Raw genomic sequence first — 22,279 nt, forward strand, 5'->3', positions numbered from 1 at the left:
TAATTCAAGTTGTTCACGAATGATCCATCAAAAATTATTCAATTCGTTCGCGAATGATTCACCAAAAGTAATTCAATTCGTTCGCGAACGATTCACTAAAAATTCAATCTTGTTTCATCGCATCTTCAGCTTCTTGGTATTCCGGTGAGAAGGTCCCTGGTCTATAAAGTTTGGAAATTCTTCGCCAAATTCGATCCTAGGATCATTCAAAAGCTAGAACCAGATCTATTGCAACATTATTTTCGATGAGATTACGACGAATCGAATCGAAAGTGAAATTGACGTTTGCTTCGAATGATCTCCCTTCGCCTGTTTTTCCCCCCTCATCTTGAAATTACGTAAATTCGTCGCCGAAAATACCCTCATCATCATTGAAAAACGACAAATTTCAACGACATTGCGGCCTTGTATGTACATAGTTTTTTGGTGCAAAAAGTCAACCATGCTGGTGTGGCCTCCTCCACATACATGAGCAGGGAAGAACAAACACAACGACATGGCATACCTAGTACATACCTTGCAGAATGGTCGATCGAGCGATGAAAGAGAAAGATATACCTCTCCACGTATAGAGAGTAAAAACGACTAAAACGCGAATAAATTATTCACCTTGTATAAGCGAAACGTACGTAAATTAGAGCTATTAACACGAGGAGGAAAGGAGCAGAGAAGACGATACGATACCTGTGTGTATGGGAAGATGGGAGCGAGGTACGAGGGACGAGGCAACAGAAGACGAAATTACTGAAACTTCAAACTCATTATTATTGACGTCGCTGTATACATTTGTAATAATGTACATAGGTAAAGCGAAAGACAGAGTGTGAGAGAGAGAGGTACATAGCTATTCTACCTACGACTCGTACGTGTGTATTTATTTATGCGCTCGTATTTATACGCGATGGATGGGTTATAAAGGTTCATTGAACTTGGAAATATTGTGTGCTACTACAATCATACTTATACTACATGTACGAGTATACGATACAACGACGAGTTGAAAATAAAAATAACGGTGGCTTTGGGTTATGCAATTTATAGTATAGCGGATAGGTCATTACGTAATGTATGGCGCTTACTCATACTCACACACACATACACACGAACACGTTTATAAATTTATACAGATAATCCTAATTAAGGGACTGTGCCACCGCCGCCGCCGCCTTCTCCTCTTCCTCGTTCTCTATGGCACGCGGAATTGATAAAAAAAATATATATATACATAGAGTGTAAGATCGTAGTAGTAGATCGGTAGCATGGTGGAGCGGTGTGAAGGGAGGGTATATGTATAGTAGAAGTAGTATGTAGTAATGTGTGGCGGTTAGTGACTTATTAAAAAAAATATAGAGATATAGCGTATTCATTATTGTCGTCTTTTTATGTATTTATTTATATAGTGTAACACGTTGACATTGACATTGATGATAGAGAGGAGGTTGGTGAGGGGGTGGAGAGAGTCGACAGTGTTTTTTTTATTATTATTTAAAAAAAATCGTCGTCGACCGACTAGTAACGTGTGTTTTTAAATACGAGAGCATGTGTCATGGACGTGTGTATTTGGCTTGCTAGACTGATTGATAATTTGCAATGGGAAGAGAAGGAGGTCGAGGGGGAGAGAGAAAGAGAAATGAATTAGATTACGTAATGGGGATTCTATCCGGTGAACATGTGCATATTTTATTATCTATACTTACGAAATAATAATTGTTTGTTATTGTTTATCGATGATATTCGGTACTCGATATGAGCATGCGATAGAATATAATGACTATTTTTATGGGTTACTAATTGCGATTTTTTTTCCTTCTGGTTTGTTCGCGCACAGGTCAACAAAACATTCCAATGCCTCCTCGACCCTCAAGCGGCCAATCTGATAGCGGCTCGACGAGTAGCCAATCGCGGTTAAGTCATTCCCCAATGGCACCTACCCAAGGTACGAGTATATTCATCGTTGGTGATTTGATTAGGGAGATCTTGATGGATCTCATCAACAGGGTGTCTGTCTACTGTCTAACAATCGTGCTAATATCTTGATTTTTGATCGTGTGTTCACCTTACTTTTTTCCTGTCGCGCCCCCTCCCTCTCAAAAAAGCCCAAAAAAATCCTTTATTTTCACAAAAATTGCCATAGAGTTCTACTTTTTGGTACAAACTACAAATCAAGTCCTCTTATTTACCAAAATTATTCAAAAGCGCAAATGTGTGATGCCAAAATTACGGAAAGTTTTACTTCGTCTTCGGTGCAAAAATTTCAAGAAAAAAAGTCCTTTTTTATGATGAAATCGTGAAAAAAAATTCTGCTCTTTCGAAAAAACATATTTTTTTTTGACAAAATTACAATAAAATTGTGTTTTTTTGCCAAGTTTCCAAAATTGATAGAAAGTCCTGCTTTCTTGACATGATTGCAAAAAAATTTCAATATTTAGTTGGAATTTTTTTTTTGAAAAGTGCAGGTTTTGTAACAAAATTACAAAAAATTCTGGTTTCATGACAAAATCTCTGAAAACTCTTTTTTTGGTCAGAATTTCCTGAAAAAAAGGTGCTGATTTTTTGACCAAATTGCAAAAAAGTTCTATTTCTATGCAAAAAGTCCCAAAAAGTTCTATTTTTTGTTTTTTTTGCCACAATTCCCTAAAAAAAGGTGCTGATTTTTTGACCAAATTGCAAAAAAGTTCTGTTTCTATGCAAAAAATACCAAAAAGTTCTATTTTTTGTCGCAATTGTATAGAATTCAGTTTTTTTTTTTTTTTTTTTTGGTCAAAATTGCCGATTTTTTGCCAAAATTTCGAAAATATCCTCTTCAAAATTAAAGAAGTCAAGTCTTGCTTTTGTGGCGAAATTGCAATAAAAAGTACTGCTGTTTTGCCAAAGTTTCCAGAAAGTTCTGCTTCATTCTTCTTTTTTGATAATTTTATTCCAAAATTGCAGAAAAGTAGTGCTTTTAATTTTATGCCAAAATTATCAAAAAGTTCTAAATATTTGTCAGTTGCTAGAATTTTTTTTTTTTTTTGTCAAGATTGATAGAAAGATTGGTTTTTTGACAAAAAGTTCTGTTTTTTGTCAAAGTAGACAAAAAGTTATGCTTTTATATCAAAATTGCCAGAAACGTCTGCTTTTATTCCAAAATTGCTAGAAAGTTCAGTGTTTTTGTCAAAATTTTCCAAAAGTCCGACTTTTTTTGGTTATAGAATTTCATTTAACAACCCTCCCCTTCTGTGTAAAAATTTCAAATATGTAAAATTATAATTTTTTGTCAAAATTGATAGGAACTTCTACTTGTCTTTTTTGTTGAGATGTCAGAAATTACTCTCCTTTTGCCAGCATTGAAGTCCTTCTTTTGTGCTAAAATTGTCAAAAAACAAAACAAAACAACTGTTTTGTCAAAATTGACACAAAATATTTTTTTTTTTTTTGTTTCTTCTTCTTCTTGTTGTTGTTGTTCTTTTTTTTTTGGTCAAAATTGATTGAAAGTTGACCATTTGTCTCAATATTGCAAAAAAAGTCATTCTGTTTTGCCAGATTTTCCAGAAAGCCCAATTTTTTTATCAAAATTGATACAAAGTTCAGTTTTTTTTTCTCAAAATTGACCGATTGACCTTTTTTTTTTTTTGGTCAAAATTGCAAGAGAATCCTGCTTTTATTTCAAATTTGCAAAAAGTGACTGATTTTGCCCGTTTGTTTATTTATTTTTTTCAGTCAAACGTTGAAATTTTCAATTTTTGCAGAATTTTGATAATTTTTTTCACTTTGAAAATTGAAAAATGTTGTCTCGAATATATTTTTATATTGACCCGAGTATTCCCCTCTCCCTCCCCCCTCCACCAGCGAAAAATTTAGGAAAAATTTCCGCTCGAGATTGTTTCATAGAAATTTGTATTTAAAAAATTTTTTTTGTCAATCCAATGAAAGTTTGAAATTTTTAAATTTTTTTCTCAAATAAATTTCGATCTTGACCTAAGTAATCCCTCCCCCTCCTCTCTTGAAAAAATTTTCTGCTTCTGCTTTTTTTTCAAGATTGCCAAATTTTTACTGTTATTATACCTTTCAATCAAATTTTCTTCTTTGAGAATTTCCATTTACTATTTTCATTTTTTTCTAATGATGCTTCAAAATTGAAAATATGATTCGAGTAAATTTCGATCCGACCCCCCTCCCCCCTCCCTCCTTCGACCATTGCAACATATGAAATTTCCTGCTATGAATCCAGTTCGTCTGTCAAAAAATTGTTGGTATGGTTTTCTTTTTTTTTTTCAAGTTTGAAATCTTGCATTCATTTTTTTTCGCTCTCAAAATTTTGAATTTATTTTTTCATTTTTCCAATTTTTTTTTTTTTTTTTTTTTTGATAAATAATCAAAGTTTGTAATTCACCATTTATTCTGGTCTGCTCTCCAAAATTTTTTTTTCTTTCATTTTTTCATTTTTTTTTTTTTTGAAAAACAAATGAATTTTGACGTGACCCGCCCCTCCCCTCGCTCTTTTCCTTCCTTCCCAGTCAAAACATTGAAAAATTCTGGTGTAATTTAGCATTTTGCATGTTGCCTCGTTTGTTAGACACCTTTCTATTTATGCATGTATTTTAGAAGAAATGACCTTAATTTTTTGAAATGTGGCTCATTTTGTATGTTTTTTTTTCTTTCAGGAGGTTATCAACAACCGTTAGGGCCTCCTCCTCATATGCATAATTATAAGATGGGCTCGGCAGGTCCGCAAGGTCCGCTGCATCCCGGTACAATGATTCCTAATCCATCGGGCGGACCGCCTTATTCGCAGATACCACCTCATCAACCGTTTAATCAGCAAGGTAAGCATCGAGTTCATCTTTCCTAATGGTATTTGCAGCTGAATAATTTGATTGAGGCTTTATGCTTTTGGAAAGTAGTTCGGATGATTGTGTTTCTAACGTGCTGTTGGTTTTTTTTTGTTCAGGCGCTTACCCAGGTCCAGGCCGAGGCGTACAAAGTATGCCGCCGTATCACCAAGGCTACGGCATGCAGCAACCGGGAGCCGGTAGTCATAGTCAGTATCCGGCACGACCGATGCCGAATCACGTACCGCACTCACAATTTCCCGGATTTCAAGTAAGCACCGCACCACACCCCTCTTGAAACTCTCGATGTGAATCATCGTGTTGATGAAAGATCGATCGTATTAATCGAATTTGTAATTCCACAGGGTTGGCCACCACCAAACGTCAGCGTTACCGGTCCTTCTCAAATGAGCAGTCCGGGCACACCGTCTCCTACCAATCACATGCCATCGGCCGGGCCACCAGGAAAAGGCGTACCGCCACCCGCGTCTTCGCCCCAGCAGCAGCAACAGCAACAACAACAGCAGCAACAGCCGCCGCCGCCATCGCAGCAACAACAACAACAATCTCAACCATCTCAGGGCCCCGGCGGACCGGGTCATCCGGGACCGCCAAACCAGCATCATCCGATGCATCATATGCATCCGCAGCAGCAGCCACCGGGCGGCGGACCACCTCAGCCGTCGCAGTCGCCGCAGCTGCAGCAGCAACCTCCACCGCAGTCGCCTCAAATGGGTCAGAATTGCTCGCCCGGGTCGCGATCGCATACGCCGCCTCAGTATCTGAAACAGCATTTACAGGTGAGATCGAATCTCCAGCTTGTTACGATCGTCTTTGACGTCTAGAACTTTGTGGTCAACTTATCATTGTTTTTTTTTTGTGGTTTTTGCAGCATAAGGTAGGATTTAACAATAACAGCGGCATGCCACCTAGTCCTGGACCACCTCCTGGCATGTACGGTAATAGTTCACCAAGTCCTGGTATGGGTCCGCCGCACCATCATCCGATGGGCCCACCAATACCGGCCGGACCCGGACACCATCATATGGGCGGGCCTGGCGCCATGGCGCATATGATGCCGCCGCACAGTAATAGTCATCACGATAGTCCAATGCCGCCTCCTTCGTCTACACCTAATTCTCACCCGTTGCCTACGCCGTCGATACAAAGCGATTCATCAGCCGGAGGTATGGACGGTATGCACCATGATGGCAGCGGTGCTCCTTTAACCACTATGGCTTCTGGTTAGTATCGCTGTCAGGATGTTGATTTTGTTTTTCGTTTTTTCGCTTTGCTTTACTTTGCTTCGCCTTCTTTGGGTTCGTTCTCTAACGATACGATGATCGATGTGTGTTTTTGTAGGAAATATGACGAACGTTAGCCAAATAAATTCAGGCGGAATCACATCCGTAGTGACCACCGGTCCCGATGGCGCACCTATTGACGAAGCTAGCCAACAGTCGACGTTATCTAATACCTCAGCTGGTGAGTACATCGTCGAATCACACAGTGAACTTTTGTCTTCCAGAACATGTGATATAATTCTGGTTTTTTTTTCTTATTTTAATCAATGCAGCATCGGGCGAAGACCCAAGTTCAACACCAAAGAGAAAAGAATCGGGTATGAGTATGATGGGTCCGATGAGCGGATACCTAGGACACGGACATTCTCAGGGTCCGGTACCTCCGTGTTCTCCTAGCATGAATTCGATGCACGACGATTATCCGCCCGAAGGAAACGCGCCGTGGTCGAGAACGCCTTCGAGTCCGGTGAGTTGAAAAAAATAAACTCAGAGATATCAGGTTGTTAGAGAGGGAGGGATGAGGAGGGATGTTCATCGTCTGTAGATTGGGAAATCGAATGAAAAATAATACAGTATTATTTTTCTGAGGGGTGGTTGTTTGAGAACTGTGCTGAAATACGAATTTATCTGATTACAGGTATTTAATAGCCATATGTCACAGGATATTTACAGATCAAAGGTTAATAATTTATTAATTTTTTAAATCACACGCTTCGTTTTGGTTTTTGTGTGTTTTTGTTTTCGATACCTAACGTTGAGCGGTTTGATATTCACCTATCTTAATTAATTCTCGCACGCTTGTTTATATCTGACTCACACTTACTAACACTCGAGATTGATTTTGTTATCTACTATACTAATTTGATTTGATTTGCGTAATAATGTCATTAACATAACGTTGAATTAGTGTAATATTGTGGTAGAGGTTCGTATTTTTTGATTAGGAAATAGGTCGTGTTTTCATTCGGGAGTTGTAGTTCATTTGGAAGATGTCGAAGATTTTTCATTTTTTTTTTTCATTAGGTTTTGACTCTGGAGCTCGAGAATTGAATTTCGGTACCGGAAATATTATTCTCCTTATCACGAATAGTCGATAATAATTCTGAATAACACTGAAAAAAATCTGTCTTCATTTTTCAAATTGAAATTCCCATTTTGAAGATTAATTTCAATTCATGAATGTTTATTTACTCCAGAATCAGGCTCGTATCATCGAAGAATTCAAGCTGAGGCTTAGAAGCCCGAGTCATTCATTCCAAATGACGTTGAAAAACTTCGAATCGCAACTCGAAAAGTTTTTTGTTTCCCAATCGAATGAATTTAGCTCAATTTTTGGAGTTGAGCTTTCACCATCGAAGAATTCATGCTGTCGTGAGGTTTAAAACCCGAACTTTTTGTTTCCAAATCTTATTCAGAAATTTGTTGACCCTTCGTAGAATAATTTGAGCTGAGAGTAGAAATCTAGGCTCTTCTTCTCGGAAAATTCTGTTTGAAGCTCCCAAACATTTTTTTTTTCATCATCCAAAACCTCATTTGAAATAATTGGAGTTCTTTTCTGGAGTCACTCTTTACTTTTCCACGATAAAATTGATGCTCGGATTTCAGATTCAGACTTTCATCATCAGAAAATTGAAATTGAGGCTCCCAAGCCTGGCTCATTTCGTATAAAATCGTAGGTATTCGAAGGATTAGAACTTCTTCATCGAAACGATTCTCATTTTCTATCGTAGAATTCGTGCTCCAATTCCGGAGTAAAACTCTCAACTTTGGTAAATTCAGATCGAGGCTCCAGAATCTGAAATGCTTTCATTTAGAATTATGGTCAAGAGCTTTGGGCTTCGGTCCAGAAGTTTCTTTGGTTTCTTCGTCGAATACATTGAGCTGAAATACCGAAATTAGGCTTTCATCATCGAGGGATTCTGAATGAAGCTGCTCCAAAGCTCGACTATTTTCATCCAAAATTACTATCACCATCGGAAAATTAAGATTGAGGCTCCAGAGTCTGAAATCTTTTCATTTAAAATTATGGCCGAGAGCTTTGGGCTTCGACTCCGGAGTTTCATAGATCTCTTCATCGAATAATTCGAGCCGAGAGTCCAAAATCAGGCTTTCACCTCCGGAAAATTTCTGGATGAGGTTCCACTATCTCACTCTTTTCATCCAAAATCACGTTCAGAAGATTTAGGCTGCTACTTCGGAGCAACTTTCATTCTTCATCGTGAAATTTGTGCTCGGATTCTGGAATCAGACTCTCATCATCGAAAATTTCAAACTAAGGCTCCCGAGTTTGAGTATTTCCGTTTGAAATTGAATCCAAAAGCTAAATTGATTTCTTCGTCGAATATTTTGAGCTGATACAGTGAGACTCCAGAGAGCAGAGGATCGCTCTCATTGTCTTGAGAATCCAGTCAGTGGCTCTGAAGCCTTGCTTTTTTCATTCGAAACGTTTAGGTCTCTAATTTCGGTACCTCTATTAGTTTTTTTTTCGGAATATGTATTTTAGTCGAAGCTTCGTAGTTCCCCTCCTTCCTCACACGAGAGAATTCTGGCTCAAGTTTGTATAGCCTCGTTTGTTTTTGGTTTCTTAAATAGGGTTTGACTTCGACTTTGGTATCTGTTGTAGCTATTTGACGAATAATTTGAGCTGAGACTTCAAAGTCAGGGTTTCATCGTCGAGAAAACTCAGCTTGAGGCTCTGATGGTGTGCTCTTTTCATCCAAGAAATCTATTTCGAGAAGTTTTGACCTCGATTTTACTCTTCGTCGTCGAGACGTCGAATAACCGGAGTTGAAGTACGTTGGAATTGATCGATCACTATTCCATCGTAAAATTTAAGCTGAGATTTAGACTCTCAGTATTAGATAATTCAGGCTGAAGCTCCACAGCTTGAGTCTTTTCGTTCGAAATTACATTTATGTAAAACCTGTAGGCTTCAGTTCCAGAGTTTTTTTTTCGGTCTCACTGAGCATTTATTTCAGCTTCGATTGTGGAATTTTAGAATCTGGTTCTCTTCGTCGATGAATTCAGTCTTTGAGGATCTTAACGTCGACTCTGTTCATCTGAAATCACATCCAAGATTTCAAATTCTCACTCGAAGGATCACATTTGACCGAACTAATCCTTCGTCTCGAACGACTGAATAAAACATCGAATAAATTTTGCAAAAGATGAGTTTTGGTTCCTAATGCGAATGTGATAAAATTCTCAAAAATTTTATCATCTTTCAATCAGTATTTTTTTCGATAGTTTCAATTATTCAAGTTCACGAACAAGTCTCTTTAATTGCGTTGGAATCATCGGTAAAGAATTGAAGTTTTTTTTCCAAATATGTAGTCATCGGTTTCAAGGAATTCTTCGCGAACGTTGATAGTTGATTTATTCATCAGTGATTGTGAATCAATAATGAACGATTCAGATACCTCGTGATATAATAACTGATCATTTTATTTCAAAAGAACGACGATTCGATCAATTTGAGCGATTAAACGCCTATATTTTGATTTGAAATTTTAGTAAAAGTTGATTGATTTGTTTTAGTTGTAGATAAATCATTTTGTGTACATTTTGTTTATTCGTTCATTTTGTGTTATTGTAATATTATTTCACTTGATTTGTGACGGGAGCACTTAGCTTAGTTGTTCGTTTAGATTTTGCTCTTGCATTTTGTAAAAATTATTATTCAATTCGACGATGTGTTCGAAAAATTGAAAACTATTTCGTAAATTAGAATATGGCACGACGTTTCGACGAAACTCCACCGGTCATATTCGTTGCAATAATTCGATTGGCTGAATTTAGTTCGACTCGAGCCAATCACATTCATCATCGTTGATACATTTTGGTGAACGTGAAAATCTCATTTACAAGATGCAAGCGTTGATCTTTATTTTGTACATAAATTCGAAGCTAATTCTCGTATTCTTGCTCTTCGAACTAACTCTAAAAGTAGTGTTTTATTTCGCTGCTAGTTTGTTATGTATTAACAGTCATCGTATTATCGATTTGCTGCGTGTGATGTGCTCAGTGCTGCGTTTCTAACCATTTTTTATTTTAAGCTTTTTTTCGTTTTTTGTGTGTTTTTTTTGTTCGTTTGCAATTTTTTATTAACGTTTGTTTTTTCTCTTTTCCATATGCAGAAGAACGACAGTCTGGGAAAACTGTACGAAATGGACGATCATCCGGATCGACGAGCTTGGCTGGATAAGCTGCTACATTTCATGGAAGAACGTAATACAGCTATAACGACGTGCCCGTCCATCTCCAAGAACCCTCTCGATTTATTCAGATTGTATATGTACGTGAAGGACAGAGGGGGCTTCATGGAGGTATGCAAGGTGCAGTGTAGTTCCATGTGGTAACATTAGTCTTTATTTTCTTCTCGGGGCTCTGTTTCTGTTCGGATACTGTTTATTTCTCTACGTTCGATTTCGAACGACGAATTATATGTACTAACCTAATTACTTTCATCTTGGAAATTTACTTACTAATTTTTTCGATATTTTGTGACGACCTTTTTGTATCTTTTATTCGTTGATTCGAGTTCGCTCGATGTACGAATAAAAAAGCCAAAAAGCGTAGAATACTCTCGATCACTAACCATACACCTTTACTAACCGAACGGTTTAGGATATTATAATATGCTTTTCATCTCTCAATCTTAAATTAATAATACGTTGTAGTGTTTTTTTTTGTTTTTTTTTTGCGATGGTGGGGTTCTATTTTGAGTAACGTGTAGGTGTAGGCATTGTTAAAACTTGGATATTGGGTTATATTAACGTATCTGTATCGTCGCTGTCCTGATGTGTTTTAGGTAACGAAGAATAAAATCTGGAAAGATATAGCCGCTTTGTTGAACATCGGAGCGTCTTCGAGCGCCGCGTACACGTTACGTAAACATTATACGAAAAGCCTGCTGCCATTCGAATGTCATTTCGATCGAGGCGGTGTCGATCCGCAACCTTTAATTAATCAAGTCGAATCGTCTACGAAGAAAAAGAACGCGAAAAACGCTTCGGTTCCGTCACCAGGTACGGGTGAGGGTCGCATTTTACATATTTTTATACGTCTTTTTCTGAAGACGATGCGTGAAAAGGTGATGATTTTTAATGGAATTCGTGACCGTTTTCGCAGGATCTTCCAATTCGCAAGACTCGTTTCCTTCGGGATCCGGTGCCGGTATGGACGGGTACGGTGGATATGGTGGATACGCTAATGAATACGCTAATCAGAGAGGTCCGCCTCAGATGCAGAGTAATCAAGGTGAGTTTGCGACGATGATGGATTTGGGATTTGAGCCCTCGATGCGGGATGTTCGTTCTATGGAGAACTTGGAAGTTATTCGTTGAAATGGAAACGTTAGGGAAAATTTGACATTTTCGTTCCATCAAAAAATCTCAATTTTACAACAAAAAAAAAAGAATTATAATTTTTACCACAATTTTTGATAACATTTGGCTTCTTTGCCTAAACACCCAAAAAAAGTATCAGATTACGCTTTAGCTGTCTCAAAAACTTCTGTAAGTATTTTCAAAATTTCCAAAGAAATTTTTTTTTTTTATAGAAATGCCAAAAAATCTGTTTTTTTGTTCAAATTACGAAAAGAATCTAGTGTACTGCCGAAATTGTCGAAAGTCCCAATTTTAATCGAAAATGAGTCCTGTTTTTTATTCGAAATTGCCTGATAAAAATTCTGATTTGTGCCAAAATTGTTGAAAATTCTCGTTTTCTGCCTTCAACGCCACAAAAAATCCTGTTTGTGCAGACTGCTCTAATAAGTTTTCTTTTTCGTCAAAATTGCGAGTGGTCTCATTTTTCTTTAAAATTATCCGAAAGTCTCAATTTTCTTCCAAAATTGTAAAGTTCTGATTTTTGCAAAAAATGTCAAAAACTTTCATTTTTTCGTAAAAATTGTCAAAAAATCCTGTTTTCTATTTAGACTGCTATTGAAATTCTTTGTTTCTGTTTTTATGAAAAAAATCATACTTGAGCCAGAATTATCAAAAAAAAAAAACATATTTTCTTGTCTGGACAATCAAAAAGTCCTGATTTTTTGTTACCAAATTACCGAAAAGCTCTTACTTTTTTCAGACTAAAATAGTTAAATAGTGACCTTTTTGAGCCGAATTTGCCAAAAAGTCATTTTTCCTGTTTATGTGGGGACTTCATTTTCCGTTAAAATTGTCAATAAGTTCTCAAAAAGTCGTATTTTTTGCCAAGATTGTCCAAAAAGTCCATTTTTGCCAATCTTGTCAAAAAGTCACGATTTTCTTCAAAATTGTCAAAATATGCTTTTTGTTGAAATTGTCAGAAAGTGAGCTTTTGTGGTAAATTTGTCAGATAGTCGTGTCTGTCTTCGGCCAACATTTCCAAAAAGTCCTTCTAATTTCAAAAAAATCCAATTTTTGAGAAAAATTTCCAAAAAAGGCCCTCATTTTTGTCAAAATTATCAAGTCTCAATCTCAATTTCTGCCAAAATTGCCAAAATATTTCATTGTTAACCAAAATTGTCGAAAAGTCCCATTTTTTACCAAAATGGTCAAGTAAGCCCTTTTTTAAATAAAATGTTGTCAAACTGTGACCTTTTGTGCCCAACTAGTCTAAAAAAGTCTTGTTTTCTGTCTGGGTTGTTTTTATTTTTAGAAATCTTTGTTTCCTATTTTTGTGGAAAAAGTCAGGTTTTTAGTCAAAATTGGCCCCAAACCTTTGTCAAAATCATCAAAGTCTTGATTTCTGCCACAACTGTTGGAATGTTCCATCGTTTGCTAAATATGTTTGAAAATTCCAGGGTTTTGACAACAAATTGTGAAAAAATTACGACAAAATTCTCTGTTTTCTGCCTAAAGTGCCATCGTGAGTCATATGTGTTGTTGTTGTTGTTGTTGTTTTTTGGCATAAAAAAGTCCCAAAGTCCTGTTTTTCACTAAAAATTCAATCTTCATTAAAGTTGTCAAAAAGTCACATTCTTTGCTTAAATTAACAAAAATTTATGTTCTTTATTTTTATTTTTTCTTGGTATGAAAAAGTTTTGTTTTTTATTAAACTTTTTGGAAGCAGTTCCAATCTTCATAGAAATTTCTGTTTTTTTTTACATGAAAAAGTCTCAAAGTTTTGTTTTTTATGTACTAAAAATTAAATCACCATTAAACTTGTCAAAAAGTGACATTTTTTGCTAAAATTGGGTATAAAATTTTTTGTTTTTTTTTTGTACAAAAAAGTCTTGTTTTTTATCGAGATTTTTTGGAAGCAGTTTCAATCTTCATCAAAATTTCTGTTTTTTTTGACATGAAAAAGTCCCAAAGTCTTGTTTTTTACTGAAAATTAAATCTTCATTCAAGTTGTCAAAAAGTCACATTTTTTGCTAAAATTATCAAAACATTGTTGTTTTTTTTTCTTGACATCAAGAAGTCTCAAAGTCCTGTTTTCTTACTAAAAATTAAATCTTCATTAAACTTGTCAAAAAGTCATATTTTTTGCTAAAATTGGATATACAAATTTTTTTTTTTGTATGGAAAAGTTTTGTTTTTTACCAAGAAAGATTTTTTGGAAGCAGTTTCAATCTTCATCAAAATTTCTGTTTTTTTTGACATGAAAAAGTCCCAAAGTCTTGTTTTTTACTGAAAATTAAATCTTCATTCAAGTTGTCAAAAAGTCACATTTTTTGCTAAAATTATCAAAACATTGTTGTTTTTTTTTCTTGACATCAAGAAGTCTCAAAGTCCTGTTTTCTTACTAAAAATTAAATCTTCATTAAACTTGTCAAAAAGTCATATTTTTTGCTAAAATTGGATATACAAATTTTTTTTTTTGTATGGAAAAGTTTTGTTTTTTACCAAGAAAGATTTTTTGGAAGCAGTTTCAATCTTCATCAAAATTTCTGTTTTTTTTGACATGAAAAAGTCCCAAAGTCTTGTTTTTTACTGAAAATTAAATCTTCATTCAAGTTGTCAAAAAGTCACATTTTTTGCTAAAATTATCAAAACATTGTGTTGTTTTTTTTTCTTGACATCAAGAAGTCTCAAAGTCCTGTTTTCTTACTAAAAATTAAATCTTCATTAAACTTGTCAAAAAGTCACATTTTTTGCTAAAATTGGATATACAAATTTTTTTTTTTTGTATGGAAAAGTTTTGTTTTTTACCAAGAAAGATTTTTCGGAAGCTGTTCCAATCTTCATCAAAATTTCTGTTTTTTTTTTGACATAATAAAGTCCCAAAGTCTTGTTTTTTACTAAAAATTAAATCTTCATTCAAGTTGTCATAAAGTCACATTTTTTGCCAAAATTAGCTGTATAAAAAATTTCTGTTTTTTTTTTGTAGTATGAAAAAGTCTTGTTTTTTTACCAAGATTTTTTTGGAAGCAGTTTCAACCTTCATCAAAATTTCTGTTTTTTTTTCTTGACATGAAAAAGTATCAAAGTCCTTTTTTTTTACTGAAAATTTGATCTTTATTAAAGTTGTCAAAAAGTCACATTTTTTGCTAAAATTGGGTATAAAAATTTTTTGTTTTTTTTGTACAAAAAAGTCTTGTTTTTTACTGAGATTTTTTGGAAGCAGTTTCAATCTTCATCAAATTTTTTTTTTTTGACATGAAAAAGTCCCAAAGTCTGTTTTTTACTAAAAATTAAATCTTCATTCAAGTTGTCAAAAAGTCACATTTTTTGCTGAAATTAGCTATATAAAAAATTTCTATTTTTTTTTTTTGTAGTATAAAAAAGTCTTGTTTTTTTACCTAGATTTTTTTGGAAGCAGTTCCAATCATTGTCACAAAAAGTCATTTTTTACTAAAATTATCAAAAGTTTCTGGTTTAAAAAAAAAAAAAAAAAATTGTGAGATTTCTCTTTTTTTTGTCCAATATTTTCAAAAAGTTCCCTTCAAAATCCCACATACCTAAAGTTCTGTTTTATGTTTTTTTTATATTGTGGCTTCAACCATTTAAAGCCTTTATACCACTTAATCAACCACCCTCCCCCCGTTATTTTAGTACGATTGATATTCAAAAGGTCTGGTAAAATAGTGGGGGGGGGGGTCATTTCTTCAATATAGTGGACACCCTGCTCTGAAATACTGAAAAATGATAAAACGATATTTCAACCGTGCATGTTTTTTTCTTCGCAGGTATGTCTTCGCAACCTGGAGCTTACCAAAGTCAACCAGGTTACAACCAGTATCCGCCGACCGATCAGTACGGGCAGCAGTATATGGGTGGCGGACCGTATCCGCAATCCAGACCTATGTATCCGGTCTACCCACCGGATGCTGAAAGGTAATAGATCGTGTTTTGTTTTTTTTTGCCCATTTATTCGACGAACTTTTGACTAATTCGACGGTGTATTGTTTTCATCTGCGCAGAGGGTACAGTCAAAGCGGCGGCAGCAACTCGATGGGTGGTCCCGGAACGCCGGGCGGTCCTCCGCAGCAACAGTCAGCGCCTAGTCCAGCCGTGTCGTCCGGTCCGGGCCCCGGTGGCTCGGATCCGTACAGCAGATCTCCATACGGCCAACCGATGTACCATCCGGCTCGACCACCGTTCACCGGCGGTCCCGGCGGACCACCTGGTATGCCGCAACAACCACCCGGTATGCCGCCTCAACAGCAACAGCAACAACAACAACAGCAGCAGCAGCAACAACAGCAACAGCAGCAGCAGCAGCAGCCGTCGTCGATGCCACCCGGTTCTTCGGCCGGCGGTCCGGGAGTCGTACCAGGTCCCGGGCAAACGCCAAATAGTCACGTTGTACCGTCTCCTCCGCGACCGGATTCGCAACCTTCGCCCAGTCCGTATCCGCCTTCGCCGCAGCAGCCGGGCGGACCGGGAGCACCACCTCAGCAACCCGGCGGTCCGCCCAGTCAGCCGCATATGGCCCAACAGCAAGGACCACCGGGTTCGGGACCGCCTCAGGCGTCTCAAACCTCGCAGCCGCCTCAACCGGTTACGTCGCAGCAACAACAACAGCAGCAAGTACCTCCGTCGCAATCTCCTCATCACGAGTTTTATAGGCCGGATCAGGTAAGCGATGATGACTGATGATGGTACACAGATTTTTCTTTTGCAAATTTGGTGGATTATCTAATGTGTGGGGTGTTTTGTCATTTTCGTTGCAGCAGTACATGAATCAAAACCAAATACCGTCGACGGGCGGAGCCTCCGGGTATCCGGGAGCCGGAGTGCCCAACAAAGGTATGCCCCCTCCGCCGGTGCAGCAATCGCGTCGACATCCGGATTTCGCGAAAGACTCGCAACAATCGCCGCCTCCGCAGTCGTACTCGCCGTACAACAACCAACAGCAGCAGCAGCCCAGACCACCGATGTTTGCCGGTAAGTATGGTGCGCCAGCGCCGACGCCAGCGGCAGCGGAACCGGCACCGGAACCGCGACCACCGTGCGGCGGCAATCGCGTCACGATGGTGGATAAGGAGGTATTGATGAACGGTGTGTCTTCTATTTCGTCATGTCCAGGCTGGCCCAACGATAGCGCCAATCGTAACCAGTATCCGAGAGGTCCGTATCCAGGGGCGGCGCAGGCCAACGTGCCGCCCAACGCTCCGCCGCAGCAGTGGGGCCAAGCACCGATGCCCCGAGCGCCGGTACCGCCGAATGCGCAGCCACCGCCGAACGCCCAGTGGGAGCAGCACAGGTATCCGCCTAATGCGCAGCAGCAGTCGTTTCCACCGCCTCAGGTGAGTGCTGTTTAATGAATTTATAATTTTTATTTGGTTGGATCGTTTGGCGGAGATGAACGATTTCGATTTCTAATTGTAATTTACGTCGTGCGTTTTGCGTTTTGCAGCCGGGTCAATGGAATATGCAGTCGAGTGGACCTATGGTGCCGAATTCCAACTTGAGACCGCCTGTTAGAGGAGCTAATTTCCGTGATAAATCGTTTCCACCTATACCACAACAAGCTCAAGCGGTAAAAGTGGGTATTTTGTAGCGGGGGGTTACTTTACATATATAGAACGTGCGGTGTACAAGCGATGACGTAATTGAATCGGTGGGTACGGAAAGGGGCTAAGTCACATTTTCGCATTTTTCAGGAATAACAAAAAACTGATTTATTTGAAAATCAAAAATTTTTGGTAAACATGTTTAAGGTCATTGAAAGAGGACCCCAAGACACAATTTTTAGCACTGTTTAGAAAAAAAAATATTCACGTGCGCCGGCGCTGTTGCTGCCTAAACAAATGGGACTTAGACCCTTTCTGCACCCAATCGACAAAATTTCTTTTGAAATTGCTCGGGCACGAATGGGGCTTGATTCTACATCTTAGTACATCATTTAGACTGCTATCTCGTTTAAATTGACCCAAAACCCCTTTAGTTCTAAGACTTTTTGCCGAAGTTGTTAATTTTTTTATCATTTTTCAGTTCAGAGATTAACTTAAATTTCAAAAAATGGTCTTCTCAAAAATGTTAGTTATTTTTCAAGGAATTTAAAAAATTTTACAAAAAAGTCATAAATGCGGATCCGCTCTTTTTCTGCGCCCAAATACCACTTTCCCGGCAGTTTTGTGGAAATCTGACATCACCAGTCGATCCGCCGTACTTTGAAACCCCTATATCGGTGAAAAAAAAAAATTCCAAAAATGTGACTTGCTCCCTTTCTGCACCCACCGATTCAATTATTGATCGAATATTGTGTATTCAAGCGCCATTGAAAATACTCCACTCTCCTTACCCTCTCATCTCAAGCTTCCATCGAACTTGGAGAAAGGGGTTCCTTTAGGAGCTAGATTCAACTATTGGGGGTGGAGAAAAATCAAAGTTGAAAATTACAGAAAGATCAGAGAGCATGGTTCTGGATTCTGGAACCACACACCCAACATTTTTGCTGCCTGATTTAATTTTTTGAGTTTTGGACTCAATTTTGTGGCAATATACCCCCCCCCCCCTAAATGGGCCTCCAGATGGATCCAATTGTAAATCCAACTTCATAATCGTGTTCATGGGGTTCAATTCATATGAAAACGACACCCATATTACCAACCTTTTTCAGACACAAAATTGGGTGGGGAGGTGCTCATGTCCCTCAAAAGGAGCTTTTTGAGGAAATGTTGCTTTTTCTGCAGCGTTTTAAAGTTCACGTGAACTTCATTGCAAGTTTTTGTTTTTTAACTGTGCTATGACACAAAAAAACACATTTTGAAGAGTTTTTTGAGTTTTCAAAGATGACCCGCCTGGAGAACAAATTTCAAAAAATTTCCAAAAATAGTACTCACCTGGACATATTTTCAGAAGAAAAAAATTTTCTGTTCCCTTCCGGAATTAGGTTCGGAGATACGGCGGTTTCAAATTTTTCTTTGTCAATATGTTTCTTTCCCCCTGGGGGGGGGGCTAAACATTTTGAAAAAATTCACGTTGCTAGACTGATGTCTCCTCAATATATTTTGGGTGAATTCATAATTTTTTGTTCAAAACTCGTTGAAATATGATTTTTTCCCCCGAAAAATAGTTTTTTCGCCATTGTGGACAAGAGGAGGTGGGGAGTGATTTTTTTTGGCTCAAACATTTTTTTAAAAGGTACCCAACAATGTTTCATCAAAATTTCAAAAATCCAAGTTTTTTTTTTAAATTCAAAAAATTGAGATTTTTTTGAAAATTTCTGAGTCTCAATTTTTTGGGAAAATGATGGTGGTTGTGATGAGATCAAAATTGTGAATTAACTGGTTTCTTTAGGAGAGCTGGATTTGGCCTTTGGAGTGGGGAAAGTCGAAGTTGAAGAAACAGAAAGCTCAAAATGCATGATCCGAAATCCTTGAAAGAAAATTTCAGCTGCCTAAACAATTTTTTTCTATTTTGGACGAATTAAATTGCTTAAAATTCATTTTTACAGTTTAATTGTTGGGCGCCAATGAAGCCTCTAAAATTGATTTTTAAGCGTAATTTTTAAAGAAAAATGATGGTGATTGTTTTCATGGTTTGAAAAATAAGATTGAATATCGAGATAATAATTTTTTTAGCTAATCAAAGGTGAAAATCACTGGAAAGTCAAAGACCGTGGTCTAAAATTCTCATAACCATAATTGCAACTTTATAAATTAATTTTTCAATATTTGACGAATTTTTTGAAAATTTAAAAATGGTACCATGTATTTTTTTCGCCCTATTTTTGGAAAAAATGTCAACTATTATGATAAGCTCTTCTTAAGTTTTTTCTAATGGGTCAAATAAAATAAAATTTGAGGAATGAAATTTCTTTGAAGGCTAAAAATTCAGCTCTTGAAATCGGAAGGGTCCAAATTGAAAAGTGCTGAAAGCTCGTTTTTTGGCGAATACCAAAATGAGTGTTTTGAACATGTAAAAATGGTCAAAAATGAAACCGCGGATACATTTATTGTGACCAGATCCAAATTTCAGCAGCTAAGGTTTACAGAATCAAAAAAAAATATAATATTTTTGGATAGTTTTTTGAAGTTTTTGAACTTTGAGGCCAGCCTGTATCATCCCCTTACCTCAAAATGATTTAAGTGGTCCGAATTTGGCACACACAGTGGAAAAGGGTCACATACAGGATTTTAGTTTTCAGTCGAAGAAGTTTATTTTTGAGTAATTTTTCGCATGTTATGACCTGTAGACCAGCTCTTCCCCCTCCCCCCCTCCGGGTTGACCTAGGAAATCCAAAATAGGTACATGTATTGATACAATGAAAAGGTGCCACTTCTGCTAATTTCAACTTTCTGACCCACTTAGACCTTTCTCCAAGCTCAAAAAGTCCATTTTCGACTGTTTTTAAAATTTTGATTCAGCCTGTAGCCCCTTCAAATTGATTTAGTGGGCCCAAATTTTGCACTTGTAATGGATAAGTGTCAGCCAGGTGATTTTTTTGAGGATTTCAACCTTTCAATCCTTCCTCACCCCTCCTCGGGGTTCAAAAAATTGATTTTTGAGCCATTTATGTGCACATTTTAATCTTTGGTTCAGCCTGGAGTTCTTCCAAATTGATCTAGGAGGTCCCAATTTGCTACGTCTAATGAGAAGCTGTCACTGCTATATTTTTTGAAGGTTTCAACTTTCTAATATTATTTGAACCCTTCTTAGACAGTAATAATTGGGCTCTCAGGAAGCTGCTGCGTTTTTTTGTCAGTTTTGAATGTATTTTTTTTTTTAGTAAAAATAATGAAAGTTAAATCTGAAAGTGATATCAACTCCTTGAAAGTGAATTCCAGCATTTCGAGCTATTTTGGGATCTCCAGCGCGATTTTAGTTTTTTTTCAAAATTTTCTTCAATTTTTTTTTAGTACTTCTGGAAAAATTTAAAAATAATTCTGAATAAATCGAAAATCACGCTAGAGACTCCAAAATGGCCCGAAATGGTGAAATTCGTATCTGGAAAGTTGGTTTTAGGCATAAAGGGTCTTTCGTGTAAGTTTCAAAATTTCACCTCTGCCAATAGAAAGAAAGTTTTGATTTTTCGAATTTTTCGCCTCATAAAATATGCTAGTCGAAAAATAACTACACGCTGACTGAATCTGCCTGCTTAAAAATCGTCTCAATTGTGAATAAATTCCTCGAATAAGTCGAGGATAATCCAGAACTCGGTTTTTAGCTGCCCTAGTAGATTTCCAGCGGCTATTGGAAAAATAGAAAATCATGCTAAAGTATTCAAAATGGGGAGAAATGATGAAAATCGAATTTGGAGGGTTGGTTTTAGGTATAAATGTGCATTCGTGTAAGTTTCCAAAAATTCCTCTGCCAACAGAAAAATTTCCATTTTTTTGAATTTTTGGCATCATGAAAATAGTTATGCTGGTCAAAAAAGCATTTTTGAGATGTTTGCCTAGAAATAGCCAATATTGCGAATAAACTCGTTGAATAGGTCTAGAAAACGCAAGAACTCGATTTTTAACTGCCCAAATTAATTTCCGGGTCTACTGGAGAAATTCGAAAATTTCTGGAAAAATCAATTATGGCGCTGGAGGCTGCAGAATGGCCACTGAATCGTGATTTAAATCAATACGCGTAAATGATGATAATATCTACAAGATATGAACCGGAAAATCATGACGGTTAAAAATTAACTGATTTAATGAGTCTGATACGCGTTGAAATGCGATTCTCTAGAATTGAAATTAAAAATGCATCCAGATGTAATTTACAATTTTATTTTTGCTTATTTGTTTTCTCGATTTGACGAGCTGGTCCAGAATGACTCAAAATTTCAGAATTCAATTTGAGGAAGTCTATATTGGCTTCTGAGCTGATGTTCATCATTTTTACTGAAAAAATCTCCATTTTTTTTATCGTTGAAAATTCGCCAAAAATCGAAACAGACTATACCCTTTGCTTCTAGCGGATTTTCATCATTTTTACAAAAAAAAAATACAGGAAAATCTGAATTTTTTGACCTTTGAAAATTCACCAAAAAAATCAGAAAATCATTTTTACTAAAAAAAAAAATCCAGGAAAATCTGAATTTTTCAATCTTTGAAAATTCACAATTCACCAAAAAAAAAATCGAAAAATCATTTTCACTAAAGAAAAAAAAAAACAGAAAAATCTGCATTTTACGATTTTTGAAAAATCACCAAAAAATCAAAAGATCAATCTAGGCTGCTGAAATTTTGCTTATGAAGCTTTCAGACCGTGTATTTTCCTTCGTAGCTAATGTTCATCATTTTTACAAAAAAAAAAAAAATCCATGAGAATCTGAATTTTTTGAATTTTGAAAATTCACCAAAAAAATCAGAAAATCATTTGTACCAAAAAAAAATCCATGAAAATCTGAATTTTTTTACCTTTAAAAAAAATCCAGGAAAATCTGAATTTTTTGACCTTTGAACTTTGAAAATTCACCAAAAAAAAATCAGAAAATAATTTTTACTAGAAAAAAAAACAGGAAAATCTGAATCTTTTGATCTTTGATAATTCACAATTCACCAAAAAAAATCAAAAAATCATTTTCACCTAAAAAAAATCCATGAAAATCTAAATTTTTTGACCATTGAAAATTCACCAAAAAAAAAAAAATCCAGGAAAATCAGCATTTTTCAATCTTTGAAAATTCACCTAAAAAGTATTTGAAAGTTTCAGACCGTGGTACATATTTCCCAAAATTGCAGCAGTTCCTTCGTCATTGCTTGTACCCAATTTACATAATATATCGTAGTCGGCGTAAAATTACCTCGCCAATCATCACGACGAATTAAACTAACTCTCGCCTTTTTGCTTT

The 22,279-nt window shown here is 36.6% G+C and overlaps 1 protein-coding gene across 8 annotated transcripts in view; it reads left to right on the forward strand.

Annotated features, from left to right (window-relative positions):
• The window catches only part of osa (trithorax group protein osa), a 162,551-nt gene that overhangs the window by 132,997 nt on the left and 7,275 nt on the right, over window positions 1-22,279 (forward strand). For 2 of the 8 annotated variants that reach the window (XM_065366486.1, XM_065366494.1), the window contains 16 exons: window positions 1,829-1,936; window positions 4,644-4,805; window positions 4,931-5,082; window positions 5,177-5,611; window positions 5,704-6,055; window positions 6,174-6,296; window positions 6,388-6,581; window positions 6,753-6,794; window positions 10,252-10,449; window positions 10,926-11,148; window positions 11,246-11,374; window positions 15,228-15,375; window positions 15,462-16,119; window positions 16,215-16,428; window positions 16,570-16,790; window positions 16,901-17,029. In XM_065366486.1, coding sequence (XP_065222558.1) covers window positions 1,829-1,936; window positions 4,644-4,805; window positions 4,931-5,082; window positions 5,177-5,611; window positions 5,704-6,055; window positions 6,174-6,296; window positions 6,388-6,581; window positions 6,753-6,794; window positions 10,252-10,449; window positions 10,926-11,148; window positions 11,246-11,374; window positions 15,228-15,375; window positions 15,462-16,119; window positions 16,215-16,428; window positions 16,570-16,790; window positions 16,901-17,029 — 3,488 coding nt within the window. The remainder of the gene's footprint in view (window positions 1-1,828; window positions 1,937-4,643; window positions 4,806-4,930; window positions 5,083-5,176; window positions 5,612-5,703; window positions 6,056-6,173; window positions 6,297-6,387; window positions 6,582-6,752; window positions 6,795-10,251; window positions 10,450-10,925; window positions 11,149-11,245; window positions 11,375-15,227; window positions 15,376-15,461; window positions 16,120-16,214; window positions 16,429-16,569; window positions 16,791-16,900; window positions 17,030-22,279) is intronic. The other 6 variants (XM_065366490.1, XM_065366487.1, XM_065366489.1 and 3 more) reach the window with 6 other exon arrangements.

The sequence above is a fragment of the Planococcus citri genome, chromosome 5, assembly GCF_950023065.1.
Source record: "Planococcus citri chromosome 5, ihPlaCitr1.1, whole genome shotgun sequence".
Classification (NCBI taxonomy): domain Eukaryota; kingdom Metazoa; phylum Arthropoda; class Insecta; order Hemiptera; family Pseudococcidae; genus Planococcus; species Planococcus citri.